The following is a 20,367-nucleotide window of genomic DNA, read 5'->3' as shown; positions in this document are numbered from 1 at the left end:
TGTTCAAGTATGTATGTCAGTGGTGACTGGAGGGATTGAACAGTTGAACCATTTGCTCAGTGACTTTCACAGACATTGTAATTACAAAAGTAGTGTTTATTTTATTTTATTTTTTTACGTGAAAATGATTAGTTTTTATTTTGAAGACAAAACATAATTCATAGTGTTTTTCGCTGTAAGTGAGGGTGACTTCACAACGCCGAGAGGCGGAAGACGTCCATGCGGAAGCTCTGAGCAGTGTGACGCTGTGGTTGGACGTGCGGCTGATCTGCAGTGCAGGCTGGGAGCTGTCAATCGTCTCGCTTTGTATCTCTCGCACTGGAAGCTACTGACGTGCTCATCACTGTTTATTTACACTCTGCGGGACAATACTAAGAAAAATGATAATATGTAGGAAATAGTAATCTATTGTCTGGTTCCGGAGCCTTCTTGTAAAGGGACGTGACTTACTTGAACGGGTGACATCGGAGCCCGGCCCTGCGTCTCCATCATTTAATAACCTACTAACGTTAGCAGCCTGCTAGTCTCATTATTGACGGTGTCAGCCGTTTTTACCTGGAGAACCGGCTCATGATTGAATGACAGAGGTGGCCTATATCCTGTACCGGTAAGCTTTTATTTCAGCTTTAAGTTTAAACGTTGTAAAGTGCCATGTAGTTAACGTTACAGGCGAAATCACCTCACCTAGCTCGTGTCAGGTAGCTTTAGCTGTAACGTTAGCGTTAATGAAGCAACACTAATTATAACGACAGTAAGACGTTTATTAATATATATGTATATTCCTTAATTAAAAGCAAGTTCATAATTATTCTATTTATATGTTGTTGTTTTTTATTGTGAGAAAATGTGGAGAACATGGAGTTTTAGGACAATAACAAACAGAGCAAACAAGCAAACAAATATAAAACAGACAGACACAGCAAAGCAAAAATTAAACAGAAAGAAGAAAAAAAGAATGAAGAAGAAAACGTTATTAAGAAAATGTTTTTTTTTTAATTGTTAGAAAATGTGGAGACAATACAAGTGAACACATACAACACATACAAAACATGGAGTTTTAGGACAATAACAAACAGTTACAGCAAACAAGTAAACACAAATACAACAAACTCACACAACAAAGAACAAATTAACAGAAAGAAGAAGAAAATGTTATTAAATTATTTTATTATTATATTATTATTATTATATTTTTTGTTATAAAAAGGCGTTCCTGCTCTACTGTTACTGTTTTGTTTACCCTTTACAGCCTCAAACAGGTGTGTTTAGCTGAGAGCAAAACGGCCAGCTGTCACAAGCTAGCTCCCACACAAAACATATATTTGCATTATCAACAACACGAATGACTCAGTCACTGTGTATTAAGAAAACAGTTCTCAAACGTGCTGTACAACATGTCAGACTCAATTCAATTCTCTGACTATCTGGCATTTCGACAGTGTCAAAGCAGGAAATGCACAGGTGTGATTCATTACATTAATTAGTAATAGCAGTAGTGAGCTCACTTGGATGCTTTTGGCCTTTTTCACAGCGAACATTTTTACGTCCAACAGGATGAAAAGCACAGGTGTTTATAGTAGCATTAATGATGGCTGTATTCCATTTAGCGGCTTCAATTTCATGGTCCTGTCTGTGTGCATGCTGACTGCCTGTCATGGCTTTCTCAGACACCTGAATGTAATAGAACCATTGTTTAAGTTATTATTAACGCCTGTGCTTTTCCTTCTGTTGGATGTAAAAATGTCTGCTGTGAAGTAAGCCCTTACTGGAACAATTACATGGTACTGAGTCACCATTCATCTTATTAGTTTCACTTTCCTGTTGTGATGAGTCAAAATTTCCCCCATGAAAGCGTTTGATGTTTTCATGTGCTAGAAAGTTAACCTGCATGCAGTTGCAGCTTGTTCTACAGTAGTTTATTCTGGTAGATTGTCAGCCTGGGTGATGCTGTTTTGCATGGACTAAACATTTCCACTTATTAACAAAATGGCATTCCATATTGAGTAAGAGTAATTTGTTGGATTGAATGCTGCCATTCCTTTAAATTTGAGGTTTTTCTGAAAGACTGCATTGTAGGGGTGACAGGAGATGCATTGTGTGGAAGTAACTCCTTATTCTCTACAATTTGCACGTTTTTTACAACATTTTTTTACAAGATTTTGCGAGTTGGCTACAGTGATGGCTGCTCATATCATAACCGTTCCATCTGTACGCTGAAATATATTATATAAAATACTGATAGGCTCATGCTTTGTTCCTTCATGGCCAAGCCTGAATATAACTATACTTTACCTATTGTGTGTGTGTGCGTGTGTGTGTGTGTGTGTGTGTGTGTGTGTGTGTGTGTGTGTGTGTGTGTGTGTATTTTTGGTTCCTGTTGTCATCATCTGCTGTTCTTTTTTTGTCTTCATTGCAGGAGTGATGTACTTATGTGTGCCTGGTGTTTTACATTAGCATACTAACCACCCAGGAGGATGAATGCAGAGGAAGTGGAGCTGCTCAGTGACTCCAAGTACAGGAACTATGTGGCAGCAGTGGACAAAGCCCTCAAAAACTTTGAGTACTCCAGTGAGTGGGCAGACCTCATCTCTGCACTGGGCAAACTCAACAAGGTAAGACAGACCACAGCTGGACACATGCTGACTCACAGGGTGGGACGACGTCGCCCCACCATTCCACCATTGTGCCTTCTAACATGAAACGTGTAATGAGGCGTAGTAATCCTGCCTTGAACTGGCAGTGTAAAAGGCTTATGGTTTTCTTTAATGTTGAGACCCTAATTATTTAACTCCAAGAATACTCATGGAAAAAGATGACACAGCCTGGTTGTGAGTAATTCAGTCTTATGGATTCAAGCAGACTGTAATCGGCCAACAGGATATCATTTTAGTGGTTGATAACAATAGGTGAGGCCGGCCGAATAACGGAAAGAGTAATGGTAGATGGTGTTGCCTTCCAAAGTAAAATATTTGATCTTCTTGCCTTCCTTTTGTGAGTAATTACAATCGAATGTCAGGTAGCTGTATCACAGAGGTAGAAAACGTGAGTGATCTGGACAACTCAGACTACTTTGCTGTATTGCCACCTTCAGATTGCTGGTTGATTTTTCTCAAGGTGTAGAAAAGTAGTTGTCTGTTTACCATCTGCCTAAATCTATGTGTTTTGCCTCTGTAAAGTTAAGGGGTGTGCTGGATTTCTAACACAAGACAAAAAGAGTCAAAAGCAATACATCATAATATAAGATACCATTTTATTAATCGTTCATCTATAATGCCTCATGTCCACTTTTCTTTACATCCCTATTCAGGTTTTGCAAAACAATGCAAAATACCAAGTGGTTCCCAAGAAGCTGACGATAGGCAAGCGGCTGGCCCAATGCCTCCACCCTGCCCTGCCCAGCGGGGTCCATCGTAAGGCCTTGGAGACCTACGAGATCATCTTCAAGATCATTGGACCCAAGAGGCTGGCCAAAGACCTCTTCCTATATAGGTAACACTGGTGTACCACTTCCAGTGGCCTAAAGTTAGCTGGACTTTGAATTATCATCTAGTATCAAGTCTTGACATCTTTTTCATCCTTGCAGCTCCGGGCTCTTCCCTTTACTCTCCAATGCTGCCATGTCTGTGAAGCCTGTGCTGTTGGGGCTCTATGAGACCTACTACCTGCCCCTGGGAAAGACTCTGAAACCAGGCCTACAGGGGCTCCTGACTGGGGTACTACCAGGTCTGGAGGAGGGCTCTGAGTATTATGACAGGTGAGCCGAGCAGGAATGAACAGAAAAACATGTTGGAAGAGTTTTTAATGAGCACGCGTGGATACTGGAACAAGCCATTAGGAGAATCAGTTTATAGCATAATGTGGAAGAGAATTGATTTTAGATTGTATGAATGATACATGAGATATATGAGTCATTACAAGACTAATGTTTCAAACTGAAGACACAGACCCTAGACTTCTGTCTCTAAGAAAAGCTGAGTAAGTTTCACTGTTCAAAATTGTCTTTAGTTTATTTGAGCATAGTACTATTCTAGGCCGAACTTATCCGAAATTTATACGAACTGGGAGCACAGGATTTATCCATTTAATCTATTCACATATCATTTGTATGTACAGCTCTGTATTGGTTGGCAAACAGGTTTGGAAATTGTCGTCTCATCAGTTCTACAATAATTTCTCTCAGTAGCCCTAGAGGGCGCTACAGGTACAGGTTTGGCCATTGTGGCATTATCTGCAGAGAGGGGCTTGAGGGAGTGGCATCATAAGCCCACTATTAAATTGTTTAAGTAAGAAAAGCACACATGTGACTGATGACATTAACGGCTGTATTAGTGTCCCAGTCAGTCAAGTAATACCTGGCCTACTTGTATATTCTTTAAGCTATAGTTTTAGTGCTTGTATTCTGAGTATTTTACATCTTTTCTTAGAGTTTATTTAGCTTGTGTCAAATTATTTGGGTCAAGAAGACGAATCATTATTTAAAGTACCTCCTGTTCCTGTGTCCTGTCTGCTGTTTCAACAATTCAGTTCCCACACAGAGGACATTTTAGTGTATTCATACCTTGAAGCTGCTCCAGGATTGAAAATATCTACTGTCTTATCAGCCTTGATCACCATCATGTCCCATCTGTTCCAACGGAGACTGAGATGAGACAATATTAATTATTTTGCATAGGCACTGGCAAGAAATCCTGCTCAGTTAATGGAAACTGCAAATTAAAGCTTCAGAGTGAGATCCAAATGGTTTCACACAGAAGCAGGTGATCTGTTCGGAGAAAGCTCTCTCTCTCTCTCGCTCTCTCTCTTTCTCTCCGGTGCTTTTGATATGTTTTGCCTGATGCACTAATTAGATGAGAGTGCTGTTCAATAATGTCTTTAACATGTGCATTACCATGGGGTTCTAATGTGGTTAGAGGTCAGTGCTTAATGAGCATGCTTGGCTGTGGCTCAGTGGTAGAGATGGTCGTCTCTAAATCGGAAGGTTGGGGGTTCGATCCCTGACTGCTACAGTCACATGTTGAAGTGTGGGCAATACACTGAACCAAAATTGCTCCTGAAGGCATCACCATCGGGTATGAATGGGTATAGATACTCATTGGAGATTGGCACTTAGGCCTTTGCCATCAGTGTGTGTGTGTGAATGTGAATGTGAGTGTGAATGGCTGAATGTGACATGTAAAAGCGCTTCGAGTGGTCACAAGACTAGAAAAGCGCTATATATGTACAGTCCATTTACCATCTACTGTGTCCTCTCTGTGTTTCCATAGGACCAACACCCTGTTGGAGAAGGTCGCAGCAGCAGTCGAGCAGTCGGCCTTCTATAGTGCCTTGTGGGGCAGCATCCTGACCAGCCCTGCTGTGCGTCTCCCTGGGGTGTCCTTTGTGCTGCTGCACCTCAATCGCAAGCTCTCCATGGAGGACCAGCTCTACGTCATGGGCAGTGATATCGAGCTCATGGTACGTGACAGCACACGACAATCCAAACATCCCTTGTCATCATTAATGTTATTAACATTATCATAGATAAAATATTTAATTGTCAATATCATTAAATTGCACTCATGGTAACCAAAGCCAGGTGGTATTAAATCCATGTTTAACCAGGAGGGTCATAAAGCCAGGTCGACTGGCTTGTGTTGATCCTTTTAGATTGTTTGCACTCACAGGTTTAACTTGAATCTCTCTGTTGATTCAAATGGGTTTACAGTGTTTAGTTGTCTAATGTTGTTAATTTGTTATTGAACATAGGCAGGATAGATAAAAGTGTGCTTCTGTTCTTACCAGGTGGAGGCGGTCAGTACCTCAGTCCAGGACTCCAGTGTGTTAGTGCAGAGAAGCACCCTGGACCTGATCCTCTTCTGCTTCCCTTTTCATATGAGCCAGGTAAGAAAACCTGTGTGACAGAGGTCTGGCTGAAGTTACAGACCTTTTTGTGTTTTTTTTCTTTGTAACTTTATTTTTATTGAGTTTTGCAGTGAACAAAAACAGAGACAGACAAAATACATAACAGGTCCAAAGGGATTGGTTCAACGTCACATACATTTGTGACATTATGACACATTGACATTACCATAACCCAGTGAAGGTCAGTCCATACAGATGTCCAGGTGAAGGGTACAACTCATATTCCATGAATCCCCTGCAGTAATAAGATATTTCGACCATTTCATCCAATAACTAGTAAATTTATCCGTACAAAGTTTGAGGGAGAAAGTCAACTTTTCCCTATTGTAAATTGCGAGCAGTATTTAGAGAACGTACTTGTCCCGGAAGTTGAATTTGGCCATGATTAATCTCTGGGCCAATTATAGATTTTATCTCTTCTTCTACTACCAGCCAGTTGGGTTGAAAAAATCACAGTCCCAAAAGATGTGGAAGTGATCAGCCAGGGAGTTTTCACACTTCCTCCAGAAGTAACCATATCCTGGTTTTCCTGTCGTTGTTTTTGTGATCGTCAGGTTTGAAATGTAGACTGCAGACCCGAAGATTTTTTAGACGATCCACCGGTATATTTTAGTCGTATTTCGGATTCTGTACCGCTCTGAGCCATTGCCTGCAGCGATCAATGTCCTTGACTGAAAAAGTAGTCTTCCACTCCAGCGTATCTCGCTGGGCTGTTCCTTTCAGAGGGAGGGGCGCAATGCACGCTGGGTGTTGTAGGAATGGAGAATGGGTGAAACCACGAGATGTGAACTTCCTCCACAGCTATGGTGCCAATTTCAAATATTATTCCTTCTATTGATTACAGAGAACACCAGCTTTGACTGACAGTGGCTTTTTTCAGGGGCAAATTGCTCCTGTAACACATTTTTGCCTGTCTGTACTTTACAGAGTTATATGACGTTTTTAACTATTGGAGGGCTGTGTAATGAATAAAATCAGCCGTGTATCAGTAGAGATGAGCAAAGTGATGCCAACATTGGCGTGCTGGGCAGATTAATTTGATTATAATAGACATGCTCTTATTGAGAACACTGTGGCAGACGTGTCGTGTCACTTCAGTGCCCCATGTATTTAGGCTTACAGTTGGGATGAGACCAAAGTATCTAACTGGCTTATATTGTTGCATCAGGCTTTTTCTAAATTTGCTAGTATCACTGCTTTTATTGGCATCGTTGTCATGCCTTCCAGGTGTGTGCTTGTGTCCAGTTGATGTGTGTAACTCTAATGAGGACACTTACACAGCAGCGGTGGTGGTGACTCATACTGGCTGCTTGTTAAATCCACCACCTCATAACATTTCTGGACTCATCAGGGCCAGAACCCACCTCTTATTGGACATGTGCAGTGTGAGTTTGTGTTCATGTATGTATGTGTGAGTTTAAAAGCATGAGAGAAAAACTGTCACAAATGTTCTTGTCTGTTTTGTTTGTGTGCAGGCAACTCGCCCAGACATGATCCGAATCCTGTCCGCAGCTTTGCATGTGGTTTTGAGAAGAGACATGTCCCTCAACCGCAGACTCTACGCCTGGCTGCTGGGTGCGAAACACACACACACACACACACACACACACACACACACACACACACAGACACAGTACTGAGATGTAGATGGACCATGGTTCCTACACATCATGGAATTCCTGGAATATTGTTGAATTTAGAGATATATTATATTCACAGGAGGAAGTAAGGGAATTATTTATTTTGAGAATATCAGGCATCTCTTTACAGGAATGTACCCAGAAATATTGTCATGTCAAGATTAACACATGTATTTATCTGTTGTAGAAATGTAACTGTTCACAGCACTAACAGAATCTAACAGGCAGTAGAAAATGTCTGTTTTATTGCTATTTAGCTTTTTTTTCCCTCTTCTGTTGATCACATAGTAGACATGTGTCTCTGGTTGTTGTCTTACTTTATTTTCCTCTTGTTTGCAACTCACTGCGGATGAACATGCTGGTAAGTGTCTGCATGGCTCAGGAGGTACACCGAGTTCTTCTCCAAAGCAGCTTGCAATGAATACAACATTAGCACATGTCACGTTTCAACATCACAAGAAATTCTAAGGAGCAAATAAAAAGTGGATTTGAGGTCAGGGTTGCAAGTTTGTTTTATACAGTTCAGCGTGAATCTGTTACCTGTCAGAGGGGCGATGATATAATCTTTTGGTGTGAGTGGGCTCAGGACTGCAAGCTCTAGTTGCCTTTTTTAAAAAGGTTTAATAATATTGACGTCAAACATGCCCTTCCACTGTGAATCTGGCAAGGCTTCCAGTTTAAAGCACCCCAAGACAGCTGTCAGATATTTTCATGATTATAACTATATTCATTATTTTTTTGAAGGCTTTGACAACAACGGGGTGATGACAGGTCCCCGCAGCACTCGTCAGAGCAACCCAGAGGAGCACGCTAGCCACTACTTCAACACCTTCTCTAAAGACATGCTTGTCCAGGTGAGCTTTCAAGCTAAATAGAAATTGGTCACCAATGAAAAAAAAAAACAGTTCTCATGTGTAAAATAAGCTTCTAAAATAATTTGAAAATCAGATGTCCCCTGAGTTTTCTTCGTGGGGTTTGGAAGTGTGTGCGTTTATTGAGGTTCATCCTCAATTTGGCAGATCTGGCTCTCTTTTGTCTGCTATACAATTCATCCAAACACTTTAATCCCTCTCCTCCCACACCTCCCACACCTTCCCTGGGGTTTACAGACATGTCCTACTCTCTTCTCTTATTCTCAGAGGCTTGTGCTTTTGAAGTCAGCTCCGAGACTTTTACACACACACTTCACACACCCTACTTTTACGCTCCAAACAGCCTTTACCCTCCTGGCATGTGATCTCTGGTACTCCAGGGGTTGGAACACAGGGCACATAGAGCGACCAGGGGGGGAAGTTTTGTTTTTTTGTTTTTGTTTTGTTATTTACTTGCCGTTCTGCCATCTGCTCTGAGGTAGTTACTGGAGCTCCCTCCTTTGGGAGAAGGTTTATACTACAGAGGCCGTCTGTTCCTGGCTTCAGCCCATTATGCAGCAGACGAAGCGTGAAGCACACACAAAAACAAAAAAATCAAAGGGGGCTCAATCCCAAATTTTTAAAAAAGATCAAAAACAAACAAATGTGCCCTCCGCTGTGTCACAAGTGGCTCTGGAGTTCAGATGTGTTCTGATCGCTACTGTAGTCAAGGTGTGTTTCTCTCTGTGCTTGTTTAGGCAATGGTAGGGATCCTGCAGGGCAAGGCGCGAGGTGGAGAAGAAGAAAGCGTCCTCATGCACGACCTCAAGCCATTCCGTATCCTCATCAGTCTGCTGGACAAACCAGAGCTGGGTAAGCAGTCTTTCAATATGTAGACACCAACAGTCTAGTTAGTGTTGCAAATGGTTTAATAATCATTTATATTCATGTAAATGGAATATGTCCACAGTTTAAATCATCTCTCTCTTCAGGTCCAGCAATCCTAGAGGATGTTTTGATCGAGGTGTTTCGGACTCTACACACGCAGTGCAGAACAGAGCTGGACCTCCAAAACCAGAGCCCATTCAGCAAAGACCACACACACCTCAGCAGGTCAGCCCAGTGCAGCGCACCACCGGCATTACATATGATTAACTTATACACAAGCTCAAAGTTTGGTTGATGTATCATCAAAGAAAAGCTGTTCTAGGCCTGATATAAGTAAAAGTGCTACAGAGACATATGGAAGTATTTGCACTTTGGAAAAAAAGGTATTCGAAACCGATTGAGTGACAATCAAATGTTTCAGTTTAGTTTAGTAAATTGCAAAATATTTGATATCTTTTTGGATAAATTCAATAATTTATGAATCACTTGCATTATAATGGATGTTAGCATCTTGTTAACTTTGCCTTCTTTCTCAGTAAACTGCGCGAGAACAAGAAAACGGCAGAACTGATAAAAACAGCCAATCTGCTGTTTAACTCGTTTGAGCCATACTACATGTGGGACTACATCGCTCGCTGGTTTGAGGAGTGCTGCAGGTTTGTATGTCAAAATTCCTTTGTACATGTGCACTCAAGTCAACGCTTCATGAGGGACACCTAGCCTGTAGCAGAATCACTAAGAGTAAAGTAAAGTAAAGGTTTAGTTGTTAGGGGCGGCTGTGGCTCAGTGGTAGAGTAGGTAGGTTTGATCCCTGACTGCTACAGTCACATGTCGAAGTGTCCACTGAACCCCAAATTGCTCCCAATGGCATAGCCATCAGTTTATGAATGGGCATAGATCTGATTGGAGATTGGCACTTAGGTCTTTGCCATCAGTGTATGAATGGGTGAATGTGACATGTAGTGTAAAAGCAGCTTTAAGTGGTTGCAATGACTAGAAAAGCGCTATATAAGTACAGTCCAGTTACCATTTAAAAAGCAGTAGGTGATTAAAAAATTAAAGTTGTTTTATTGTTACGGAAGACAATAATAATAAAAAAAAGCTGTATTATAGAGATGGAGGTTTCATCTTTAGAAAGAGTACAAAGAACGGTGCTGGTGTGCTACCTACCACTTGTGTTGCTTTGCTGCTGTGCTGAAATAATTCTCAGCTGGTAATAAGATTTATGTCATCAGCACTGAAGGTTACCTTTAGCCCTCACACTCTACTTAAAAACTGTTGCAGGAGGACAGTCAACAGCAGCACACGTGCAGCACGGCATGCTGGGAGCTTAGATCCTCCAGAGCTCTCATTGGTGGAGTTCTGTCAGCTGGTCGATTTCCTGTTGGATATCGTTTCCTTGGTGAGACTCTTCTCTCTTAGTTTCTTTGTCTTTGTTTCTTTGGTTCTATTTTTTTTTTCTCCCTGTCCTCTCTTTGTATGTTTTTATTTTTCTTTCTAACTCCCATTTTCTTTTTCCTCCACTTTCTGTATTTGTTTTTCCTTCAGTAAGAACTGTGTTACCTGTAGACTGTTTTATCTATTTCTTTTTCCCTTCAGTCTTTCATGCTGTTCTATCTGTATTTCTTTGGCTTTTCAGTGTTTCTTTTTTTGGTTGATCGTTCAGTATTTTCCCCTTGTCTCTTTCATCTTTCATTTCCCTTCCCATAGATAGATGTCTGACTTCTTAAAATGATTTTCTGATTGTATTTGTTTTTTACTGCGACATCCTTTGTCTTCCATCTCTTACCGTCGCCTGTCTCCCGACCTTCCATCACATTTGATTCTCACTCCCTCTTGGCTCACACACCTTCTTTTTACCCCCCCCCCCCCCCCCCCCATATGAACATATATAATTTGGCCTCCATGTTGTCAGATTTGTTGTTCGACTCCATTTTTGAATCCAGTTCTGAGATGCCACACTTAGGAGGTGTGTGTGTGCACCTCCCATCTCTCCTGTGTCTGTACACTAAGTGAAATCTCTTCACAGGTTCAAAAATGCCTATTTTTTCTTTTCCTGCCAAATATATTGTTTGCATCCTCTTAGAAATAAGCTTTTCTACAAAGTATTTCCAATCTGAACAGTTTGGAAATCCCTCCCTCCTTTATTACCCTGTTTAAATGCTGGTTTGTGTGTTTGTTGAAGAGCGAGAGAAAGAGCACATTGTGTTCTTCGAGCTTGTGAGAGAGAAGAGGAAAGTGTATGGGTAGCGTGTATGTTTCTGCAAACCAAGTGTTGTGTGGCCTGTGCTCTGCTTGCTCCTGTCTGTTCAAACTATCTGCTCTTTCTCCTTGAAGCCTACTAGAAGCATGAGGGTAATCTGCCAGGTAAAGTACTGCTCTTTCCTGCTTTTTCACCTCACCCTGCTTCACTGAGGCTACGATAACATTTCTGCAACGTCCTGCCAACGTCTCCCAGGCCATCTTTGTTCCCACCCTGCTCTAAGTGATCATTTCAGAATGACTGACTGACATATTTTAATGCCAAAATGATCTGGTGAAAGAAGTGGGATTATAACAGTCATTACATGTGGTGAAAACTTACCCTGGCTGTTTGGTGTGGATCTTGTGAAAATGAAATCTCTGCCCAGTGTGTTTTCTGTCAAGCATGCATGCAGTTACATGCTATTGCATTGCTCACATATTTGTAAGAAATATGACTATTGTTATTAACTTCATGGTATAATGCTCATTTTTAATGATCTGGTTGTTCCTTTTTGCTCTTTTTTGTTTCATCGAAATGTTTTACTTTGTGGAGTCAAAATGTTTCACAAAACACAAACAAAATCACCATATTCAGAACTCATCTTAACGGTGAAAGAGGTCATTAACCAAATACAAAGAAAAGGTGGTGTACATTCAGGTCAATAGGTTCAATTTATTTATTTTATTTGTTTTATGTATTTATTAACGTCGCATTAACAATAGCTCTCCCCTTTATTAAAAAAAGAACCACAGAAGTGATGTCAACATTACAAATAAATACATGTGGGAATAAACAAACTGAAAAGGTGTCGTCTGAAGCGAGGGCTTATTATGCCTACCCTTTTTACACAACATATTCTGTTTGGCAACCATTTACTTACTTAACTTTAGTTGTGTCATACGGAAGCAGAACAAAACCAAGAACATTTAATGGTAAAGTCAGCATTAAAGAGTTAAACTGGGTCTAAGTGTGTGCAGCACCTGCTTTTTTCAAGTAGGAACTACATTTTATGAAACAAACCCACAATAAAACAACAACACAAAATTGAGGATCAGGGTGATGCCAGTGATAATTGTCTCACATAGTATTGACAGGAGCAAATCTTGCACCTCAACATCCTTGAGCTTATGAAATACTGTTATTGAGACTGAAACTGATGGTAGCAGATGTCATTTTATCCTGATGATGTCGCATCTCTAGGTTTGATCTCTTGTATGGTGAAAAACCTGTAACTGCACCAAAATTTGGACGAGAGAAATCCTTCTTGAAATGTAGAAAATATGATTAATATGTAATAAATAACCGTAACATAAATGCACTGGTTCAGGTGTTAAGATTTTCCCTTTGCTAACACACGAGATAAAGATATTAGAATATAATTCTAGAAGTTGATGTAAATAATAAAATTGAATCTTAAAAAAACACTGATCATTATGAAGACATAAATCTAGTTTATCACCAGAATCAGTAAAGCTGAAAGCCTTGATTCCATTACATTAGGTTCCCCTCCTTCCAGTCATCCAGTAATTCAAGTCCCCACTTGACTTCTGTTTTTCGAACCTGTCCAGGAGACGTACATAGAGATCCAGACAGAGCATCTCCCTCAACTGCTTCTGCGCATGGTGGCGGCTCTGACCTGTCACCTGCAGGCCCTGGGCCTCGGAGAGCTCACCCACTGCCTTCGTCTCTGCTCCAAGATCCTCAGCAAAGTACAGCCACCGCTGGTGTCCCCTCTGGCCCTGCCGTCGGGCCCCCGGGGTCAGGGCCTAACAACTTCAGCTGGCAACCCCTCAAACTCAACAAGGGATAAGAGCAGAGAGAAGGAGGACAAGCGGGTAAGGGAAACTGTTCATAAATGTTCCATAAAGATGAAAGAGGGATTCTCAGGTATTGAAGTGTCACGTTTTCCTGTCCTTTGTGACTTTCTAACTTTAATCATGATAAGATCAGATGATCTGCTCGCTTTAGTTGTCAGTTAGAAACAAAAATTGTTCACTTGCACCAAAAAAAGTGCAAATCATAGGCCAACTTTTGACTTTGAAAAACACAGCCAGCTGATAATTCTGCTCTGTCTCTGATCCTTTGAAAGAGTTTTTATTAAAGCATAGATGCTGTTCCTGCCCCAGTAACAGCAAATCCCAGTTCCCCTACAAGTTAGTGCCCAAAACTCCATCAGCTCAGGCCCTGATGGTGTGCCCTGGTCCCTGAACAGGGCCCTTCCGACTCCTGTTGGCTCCTGCCGGCCTCCTGCCCAGTGCTTCAGTTGTCGGGTCGGTCCCATGACCGGCCCCGCCGTCCCACTCTCCCACGACAGAAGGCATTTGAAGACTTGTTCAGAACAAATGCTTCATTTGGCTGTCCTGGTCCTCCTGGTCCCTGTCCAGCAACCTGGTTGTTTAACTGTTTTTCGAGCTCAGTGAGGTATGATTAAAGTTCAGTCAGTCAGTCTCATGCCCAGAGATGGATAGGGGCCTGATAGACTGAGTTAGGCCCTTGAGGAGTAGAAGAGAGGACGAGTAGAGGGACAGAAGATGGTTAACCAACAGCTGAGCCCAGCTCGCCTTTTCTCTCTGAGGAATTAGAGAAGTAGAGTAGCCTGTGATGCCTCCTGGGTGAGCCACGTCCAGTGGAGCGAAAAACATTCCACATACATCCCCTTAATATTATCACATCCTCATATCCCCACCCCCACCCTGAGGGGCATATAGAGAACGTGCTGTCTAACGTGCCATCTGAGGCCAGTCTCCAGAATGTGCCTGCTGCTTCGATCTGAATGCATCCAGGGAAGCCCCCAGGCTCCCAAAGGCCGACTGAGACAAAGAATCCTATCTGTCACTCTGTCTGCAGCAGGAGCCTGGTGTACAGCTCAGTGTACACACGTCCCTCAGGGCAAACCCAACAGCTGTGTATACAGCCTCACTGTATAATGACAAGTGTCCAAAACATAGAACAGTGAAGTGATGAGGGAAAATGGTCTGTTTAAAGAACTGCACTATTCAAAATAATGGTGAGGTATACATTTACTGAACGTTTAAATGAACAGATCAAATCATATGACTGAATACATTACAGGTGTGGTCGAGGTGTATGGGATATGGATAAAGTCTCACTGTATCTTTAATTTTGTATTGCAATATTAATATATGTTGTCATATATTGTTTATTTTATTTATTTAAATGAAAAAAGATGAGATTGTATACAGGAATTTGAATTTCTGGCAAATATTGGGGCGGCTGTGGCTCAGTGGTAAAGTCGGTCGTCTTTCAATCGGAAGGTCGGAGGTTCGATCCCCAGCTCCCTCAGGCTACATGTCGAAGTGTCCTTGGGCAAGACACTGAACCCCAAATTGCTCTCCTCAATGTGTTATCTGATTGACAGTTGGGCACTTTACGTAGCAGCCTCTGCCATCAGTGTGTGAATGTGTGTGTGAATGTGTGTGTGAATGGGTGAATGTCATATGTAGTGTAAAAGCAGCTTTGAGTGGTCGCAAAGACTAGAAAAGCGCTATATAAGTACAGTCAATTTACCATTCCATTTACCTCAGCACATTGTAAAGTAAGAGCATGCAAAATCCTGTGAACCCAATATTTGATGTCTGTCCTGCACCATTGCATCCTACACAGTCTGAGATATCAAAGGATAGAACTGTTGCTGTAAACTATCTATGGTGGAAGACAAATTTAAAGAATCTTATGTCAGATATTCTAGGAAGACATACTTCTTTCATCCTGGAAGGGAAATTCAATGTTTTCACTCTGTTATTACAGCATTGCAAACATGCTACACACATAAGCCCGAAATACACACATGCACAAACAATACTCTGTGGACATGCACTAATAGAGAGATGTCAGAGTGAGGGGGCTGCAGGTGGACATGCGCCCCGAGTAGTGGGGGATTTGGTGCCTTGCTCAAGGGCACCTCGACAGTGCCCAGGAAATGCCATGGCAGCTCTCTAGCTTCCAGCCCCAATTACATGTTTGGTCTGTACCGGGACTTGAATCGGCCACCCTTCGGTTCCAAAGCCAAGTCCCTTCAGACTGAGCTACCGCCTACCCCATATATTGTCATATAAGCAAACATTTCCGATGTGATGTTAACTTCACTGGTAACATGAAAAACTTAGATATACATGTTGTGGTCTATCCGTGAAAGGACCTGTGCAGTATGCTAATAGATGTGTAATCAAGGCTGAGTCGTTAACCTGACCTGTTGACCTAGTATCACTGAAAAAAACATCTTTTAGCATACATATGACCTACAGAGGCTTGTATTTCTAGCTCCATCCACCAGTCAGTTTAGAACTGAAGAAGCCTTTCAGATGAGAGGTGAAACATCTTCAGTTCAAGTCCAGTTGCCTTTTGGATTAAGCTTAAAACTTCCATGGTTCACAATATTGTACATGCTCACTCATTAGAACTCGGACAATTGATTTAGTAATAATGGTGAAAGATTTATATAAAATTAACATAAAACTTGAATGAAGAAACATAGAGATCAGGGCACAGTCATTACATGACTGGCTTTCTGTATTTTTAGGACACAACACACACATTTTCCCTTCACCCTTTAAAAAAAACAAAGCAAACCTCCAGTGCGGAACTTCCTTCATAACCCATTCCATCCTCTGTCCTTCTGCAGGCTTTGCCCTCTACTCTGGAGCTGTCTGGCAGTGGGGAGGTTTTTGAGGATGGGGAAAACCCTACGAGCGGTCGCTCCTCAGAAAGTGGCTTCACAGACTTTGTGCAGTACCAGGGAGATGGCTCAGAGGAGTCAGAGAGAGCCCCTCATTCCCACCCAGCGGTCAAAACCGGCCGTCGCTCCTCAGGCCCATCTCAGACCAAGCCTCTGGACAAACCGGTGATGCAGTGCTGCCTGGAGCACTTCCAGCAGTTTCTCTCCAAACTCATTAGCCTGTATATTACCCCTGGGCAGGGGCACAACGCTGAGGGTGAAAGAGGTGAGGTCATGCCGTCTGGTCGCCTGGCGTCAGAAGGCTCTCAGCACAGCGATCATATGGAGTCGTGCTCAGAATCAGGGGTGGTCCAGAGGGAGTGCGTTGCTGCCTTCACTGCTGCCTGCCAGCTCTTCCTAGAGTGCTCCAGTTTCCCTGTCTACATCGCAGAGGGCAACCTCAAGTCCTCACCCGCACAGGAAGAGCAGTTTGGTAAAAAACTAAGCCTAAGTATGCAAACTGTTGCTGTGTTTTAATTTGACTTTCAAGGAAGGAAGGATTTGCATTTTTGAAAATTGTCAGTGGGAAGGGACAGAACACGTAAACTGTAATGGTTTTTAATAAAATGTAACTTTTTTGAAAACATATGCTTGCTATATAAAATACTTAAAATACCCTCTACTTCAATGCAGACAGTGAGCAGGTCCGTCTGCCAGTGTGGCTGCAGACCCTGATGGATGCCTGCTGCCTGGCCAGTGACTTCAGCATGCAGGGCGTGGCCATCTCCCTGCTCATGGACCTCGTGGGACTCACGCAGTCAGTTGCCATGGTAACCGCTGAGAGCGTGGCATCCGGTGGCAGCTCTGAGTCCACCCAGCCCATGAGCCCTAGCCAGGGTCGAGTAGCTGTTGTCATCAGACCACCACTAACTCAGGGAATCCTAAAGTACATTGCTGATAAGACGGACTTTTTCAAGGTAGAATCATCATTTTAGAGTAAAGTTGAGCTATGGGTGGGCTTAAAATTTGACCCTGTTTAATCCCAAATCTTTCTCCCAGAGTGTGGCTCTGATCCTTTGGGACCAGCTGAGTGAAGGAACACCTCAGCACCATCAACGCAGTGTAGAGCTCTTCTACCAGCTCCACAACTTGGTGCCCTCCTCCAGCATCTGTGAGGACGTCATCAGTCAGCAGCTCATGCACAGAGACAAGGTTTGTACTGTTTACACTTTACATCCCTGACAACGCCCAGAAAGAACACACACAAAACAGTAGTGCTTCACTGAGTCTGCAGACAGTAACAACTTGTCAATGAAATAACAACTTTTTTTTTCAGAGAATACACCTGGAGGCCCACGTGAAGTTCTCTGTGCTGTGGCATTTGACACGTGATCTAAACATGACCAAGTCTTCTCCTTTTAATCGCACATTTGACAGGTAGGTGGGCCACAAAATACTGCTGCTTCTTTTATTTGAAGGTCCTTCCATTAATACAGTCTAGTTCTGTGTCAAGTGCCTTTCTTGTGATTCACCGTTCCTGTTTTCAAATCATTTTACCTTGTAGGTCTCTTTTCATCATGCTTGATAGTCTGAGTTATTGGGATCCGTGTACAAGCGCTGTTGGTCGGGGTTGGCTGAATCAGGTCCTTCAGAGACATGACATTGCTCGGGTATTAGAACCTCTTCTCCTCATCTTGCTCCACCCGAAGACCCACAGAGTATCCATTCAGAGGGTGCAGTCCCAGCGCCACTGGGCCCAAGTTTTTCCTGAACCACGTGAACAGGAGGCATCAGAACACATCTACACGCGGGACTCAGGCTTCTCAGACAGTAAGCAGTGTCCATTATTTCTTCCTTTATTTATAGTTACTATGTTATTGTGTCCCCTTGGTTTTCTTGTGATAAACACATATTGATGTGCCTGTTCTTCTTTCTTCTCTCTTTCTCTCATTAGATTTCAGTCACCTCCACGGGGAGAGGATGCCACAGGACGAGCTCCGAGGCCTGGCGATAGGTGACATGGAGCCGTTTTGTCTAACTGTCAACCCCTTGAGTGACAGTCTGTCCCTACTAAGCCTGAGCAGTGAGAACCTCCAACTAGCTGGTGAATATCAGCCTGCTGACCAGCAGGGGGAGCCCCAGAGCTCTGAGTCCACTGGATCTCATTCATCCACAGTGGAAAATGGCAGCTTTGAGGAACAAGAGGGTGTCGGCAGCACAGTCAATGGCTCAGACCAGCAGCCTGGTTTCTCAGATGAGATGTTTGATGACTCTGTAGAGGAGGCTGTATCCTCTGTTATTAAAGAGCTGATAGACAGAGTTTTGAGTTTAGCAGATGAGGGTTCGAATGATGTTTCACCTCCTCCTGAAAACTGGCCCCAAACAGACACAGACAGCACCTCCTCAGATACCTCAACCGGCCTCCGCCTGGACTCTGGCCCACTTCCCATCTCCAATCACCAGACTCTGCCGGAGATGCTGGCTGGAGGAACGCTGGAGTTCCTCTCTGTCACAACGTCTGATATATCTGCGGAGGAGCAGCACAGAGAGGGCATTACCCGTCATAGTTCATCACCTTCTATTGTAACTTTGCCAGACTGCTCAGACCCAGTGACCCCAGAACACAATCTGCGTGTGGACGACCCTCAGGCACGTAAACGTAGCCATAGCAGCACCCAGCTCAGCCTTAAAGGGAAGATCATGGAGAGGCTGGCAGACAAATCTCCAGGAGCAAAGCCCAAAATCAAGAAGGCTAAAAGGAAAGAGGAAGAGAGGCTGAGGAAGATGGCAAATCAAGCTGAAAAGCTGCGGCCTCCTAGTATTTTCTTCGGGGACAGCCTGGATCTGGAGAACTGGTACAGCTGTGGGGAGGGTGAGGTGTCAGAGATTGAAAGTGACACTGGCTCACCAAGCGGGGGCTCTGGTGTGACTGTCGGTGGTGCCAGTGTCACAGGACGCAGATTGTCCTCTGCCCCACCTCGTTTCAACATCCATCCTCTCTACCAGCATGTCCTGCTCTACCTCCAGCTGTACGACTCCTCCCGGGCCCTACATGCCCTGTCAGCCATCGCAGCCATGCTAAGATCAGCTCCCTCAGGGTTCGTCAGTGCCATCTCCACCACTAGCATCAACAACACCTACACTCCTCAGCTGTCTTTGCTCCAGAACCTCCTAGCCCGTCACAGGGTCTCCGTCATGGGCAAAGACTTCTACTGCCCCATCCCCCAGGACTCCCACTCCCACTCATTCCGCAGCGCCATGTACCTGGAGATCATCATCTCGCTCTGTCTCTATTTCCTAAGAAGTTATTACTCTGCCCACGTGACAGCCGGTCCTCAGGACTTGGCAGGGAACCGGGCCATGCAGCTGACCAGCGTGGAGGTCTTAACTCTACTTTTCAGCGAGCTAGGCAAAGTCACAGGTGGCTCGGCTAAAGGCTTTGCTAGTTTCATCAGTGATGTTCTCTCGAAGTGCAAAGTTCAGAAGGTGGTTCTGCATTGCTTGCTATCCTCCATATTCAGTGCCCAGAAGTGGCATGAGCAACGGGTGTCAGGGGTCAACGTGGCCACAGTGGAGGAGGGTCTGTCAGAGGACAGTGTGATCAACCTTTCAGAGGACCAGATAGACAGCTGCAGCGCCGTCCAGTCTCAACTGCTCAGACTGCTGCAGAGCCTCGTTGTACTCGAGCACAGAGTCCTGGTGCCCGCCGATGAAGGTGGAGAAGGGGGACCTGTGGGTGGAGGGGCAGGAGGTGGAGGGACAGGAGGAGGTGTTGGCGCTGGGTTTGAGATCCTAGGTGGGGAAGTGGAGCATGTCAACCCCCAGCAGCCAATGACGTCCCTGCAGTACCTTCACGGACAGCCTATCACAGCGCAGGGTATGTTCCTGTGTGCGGTGATCAGGGCGCTGCATCAGCACCATGCGTGTAAGATGCATCCTCAGTGGATAGGACTCATCACAGCCACCCTGCCATACATGGGGAGGGTGCTGCGGAGGGTGGTGGCCTCAGTCACCCTGCAGCTGTGCAGGAACCTGGACAATCTTCTTCAACAGTACCGCTACGAGATTGGGATAACTGACACCAGGTAATAAGATCTGCACGAGTCTCACAGATGAGTGTATTATAAAGGAAACCCTCTACGTCTGTGTACAACGAGCAGGAAGTAC

The 20,367-nt window shown here is 43.7% G+C and overlaps 1 protein-coding gene across 1 annotated transcript in view; it reads left to right on the top strand.

The window, feature by feature from the left end:
- Positions 1–324: 324 nt before the first annotated feature.
- The window catches only part of dop1a (DOP1 leucine zipper like protein A), a 30,039-nt gene continuing 9,996 nt past the window's right edge, over positions 325–20,367 (top strand). Inside the window, exons 1-20 of the mRNA XM_069655865.1 lie at positions 325–607; positions 2,417–2,612; positions 3,308–3,489; positions 3,584–3,754; positions 5,265–5,454; positions 5,782–5,880; positions 7,377–7,476; positions 8,286–8,395; positions 9,151–9,265; positions 9,385–9,505; positions 9,817–9,936; positions 10,565–10,682; positions 11,618–11,647; positions 13,094–13,360; positions 16,168–16,693; positions 16,894–17,177; positions 17,260–17,412; positions 17,537–17,637; positions 17,765–18,030; positions 18,155–20,285. Of these exons, the coding sequence (XP_069511966.1) occupies positions 2,475–2,612; positions 3,308–3,489; positions 3,584–3,754; positions 5,265–5,454; positions 5,782–5,880; positions 7,377–7,476; positions 8,286–8,395; positions 9,151–9,265; positions 9,385–9,505; positions 9,817–9,936; positions 10,565–10,682; positions 11,618–11,647; positions 13,094–13,360; positions 16,168–16,693; positions 16,894–17,177; positions 17,260–17,412; positions 17,537–17,637; positions 17,765–18,030; positions 18,155–20,285 (5,222 nt within the window). The 5' untranslated portion in view covers positions 325–607; positions 2,417–2,474. The remainder of the gene's footprint in view (positions 608–2,416; positions 2,613–3,307; positions 3,490–3,583; positions 3,755–5,264; positions 5,455–5,781; positions 5,881–7,376; positions 7,477–8,285; positions 8,396–9,150; positions 9,266–9,384; positions 9,506–9,816; positions 9,937–10,564; positions 10,683–11,617; positions 11,648–13,093; positions 13,361–16,167; positions 16,694–16,893; positions 17,178–17,259; positions 17,413–17,536; positions 17,638–17,764; positions 18,031–18,154; positions 20,286–20,367) is intronic.

The sequence above is a fragment of the Semicossyphus pulcher genome, unplaced genomic scaffold (assembly GCF_022749685.1).
Source record: "Semicossyphus pulcher isolate SPU_LCO1_2020_fin unplaced genomic scaffold, fSemPul1.0.p SCAF_9, whole genome shotgun sequence".
Classification (NCBI taxonomy): domain Eukaryota; kingdom Metazoa; phylum Chordata; class Actinopteri; order Labriformes; family Labridae; genus Semicossyphus; species Semicossyphus pulcher.
Note: the sequence above shows the minus strand (reverse complement) of the source record. Positions and strands in the feature narration are given on the sequence as shown.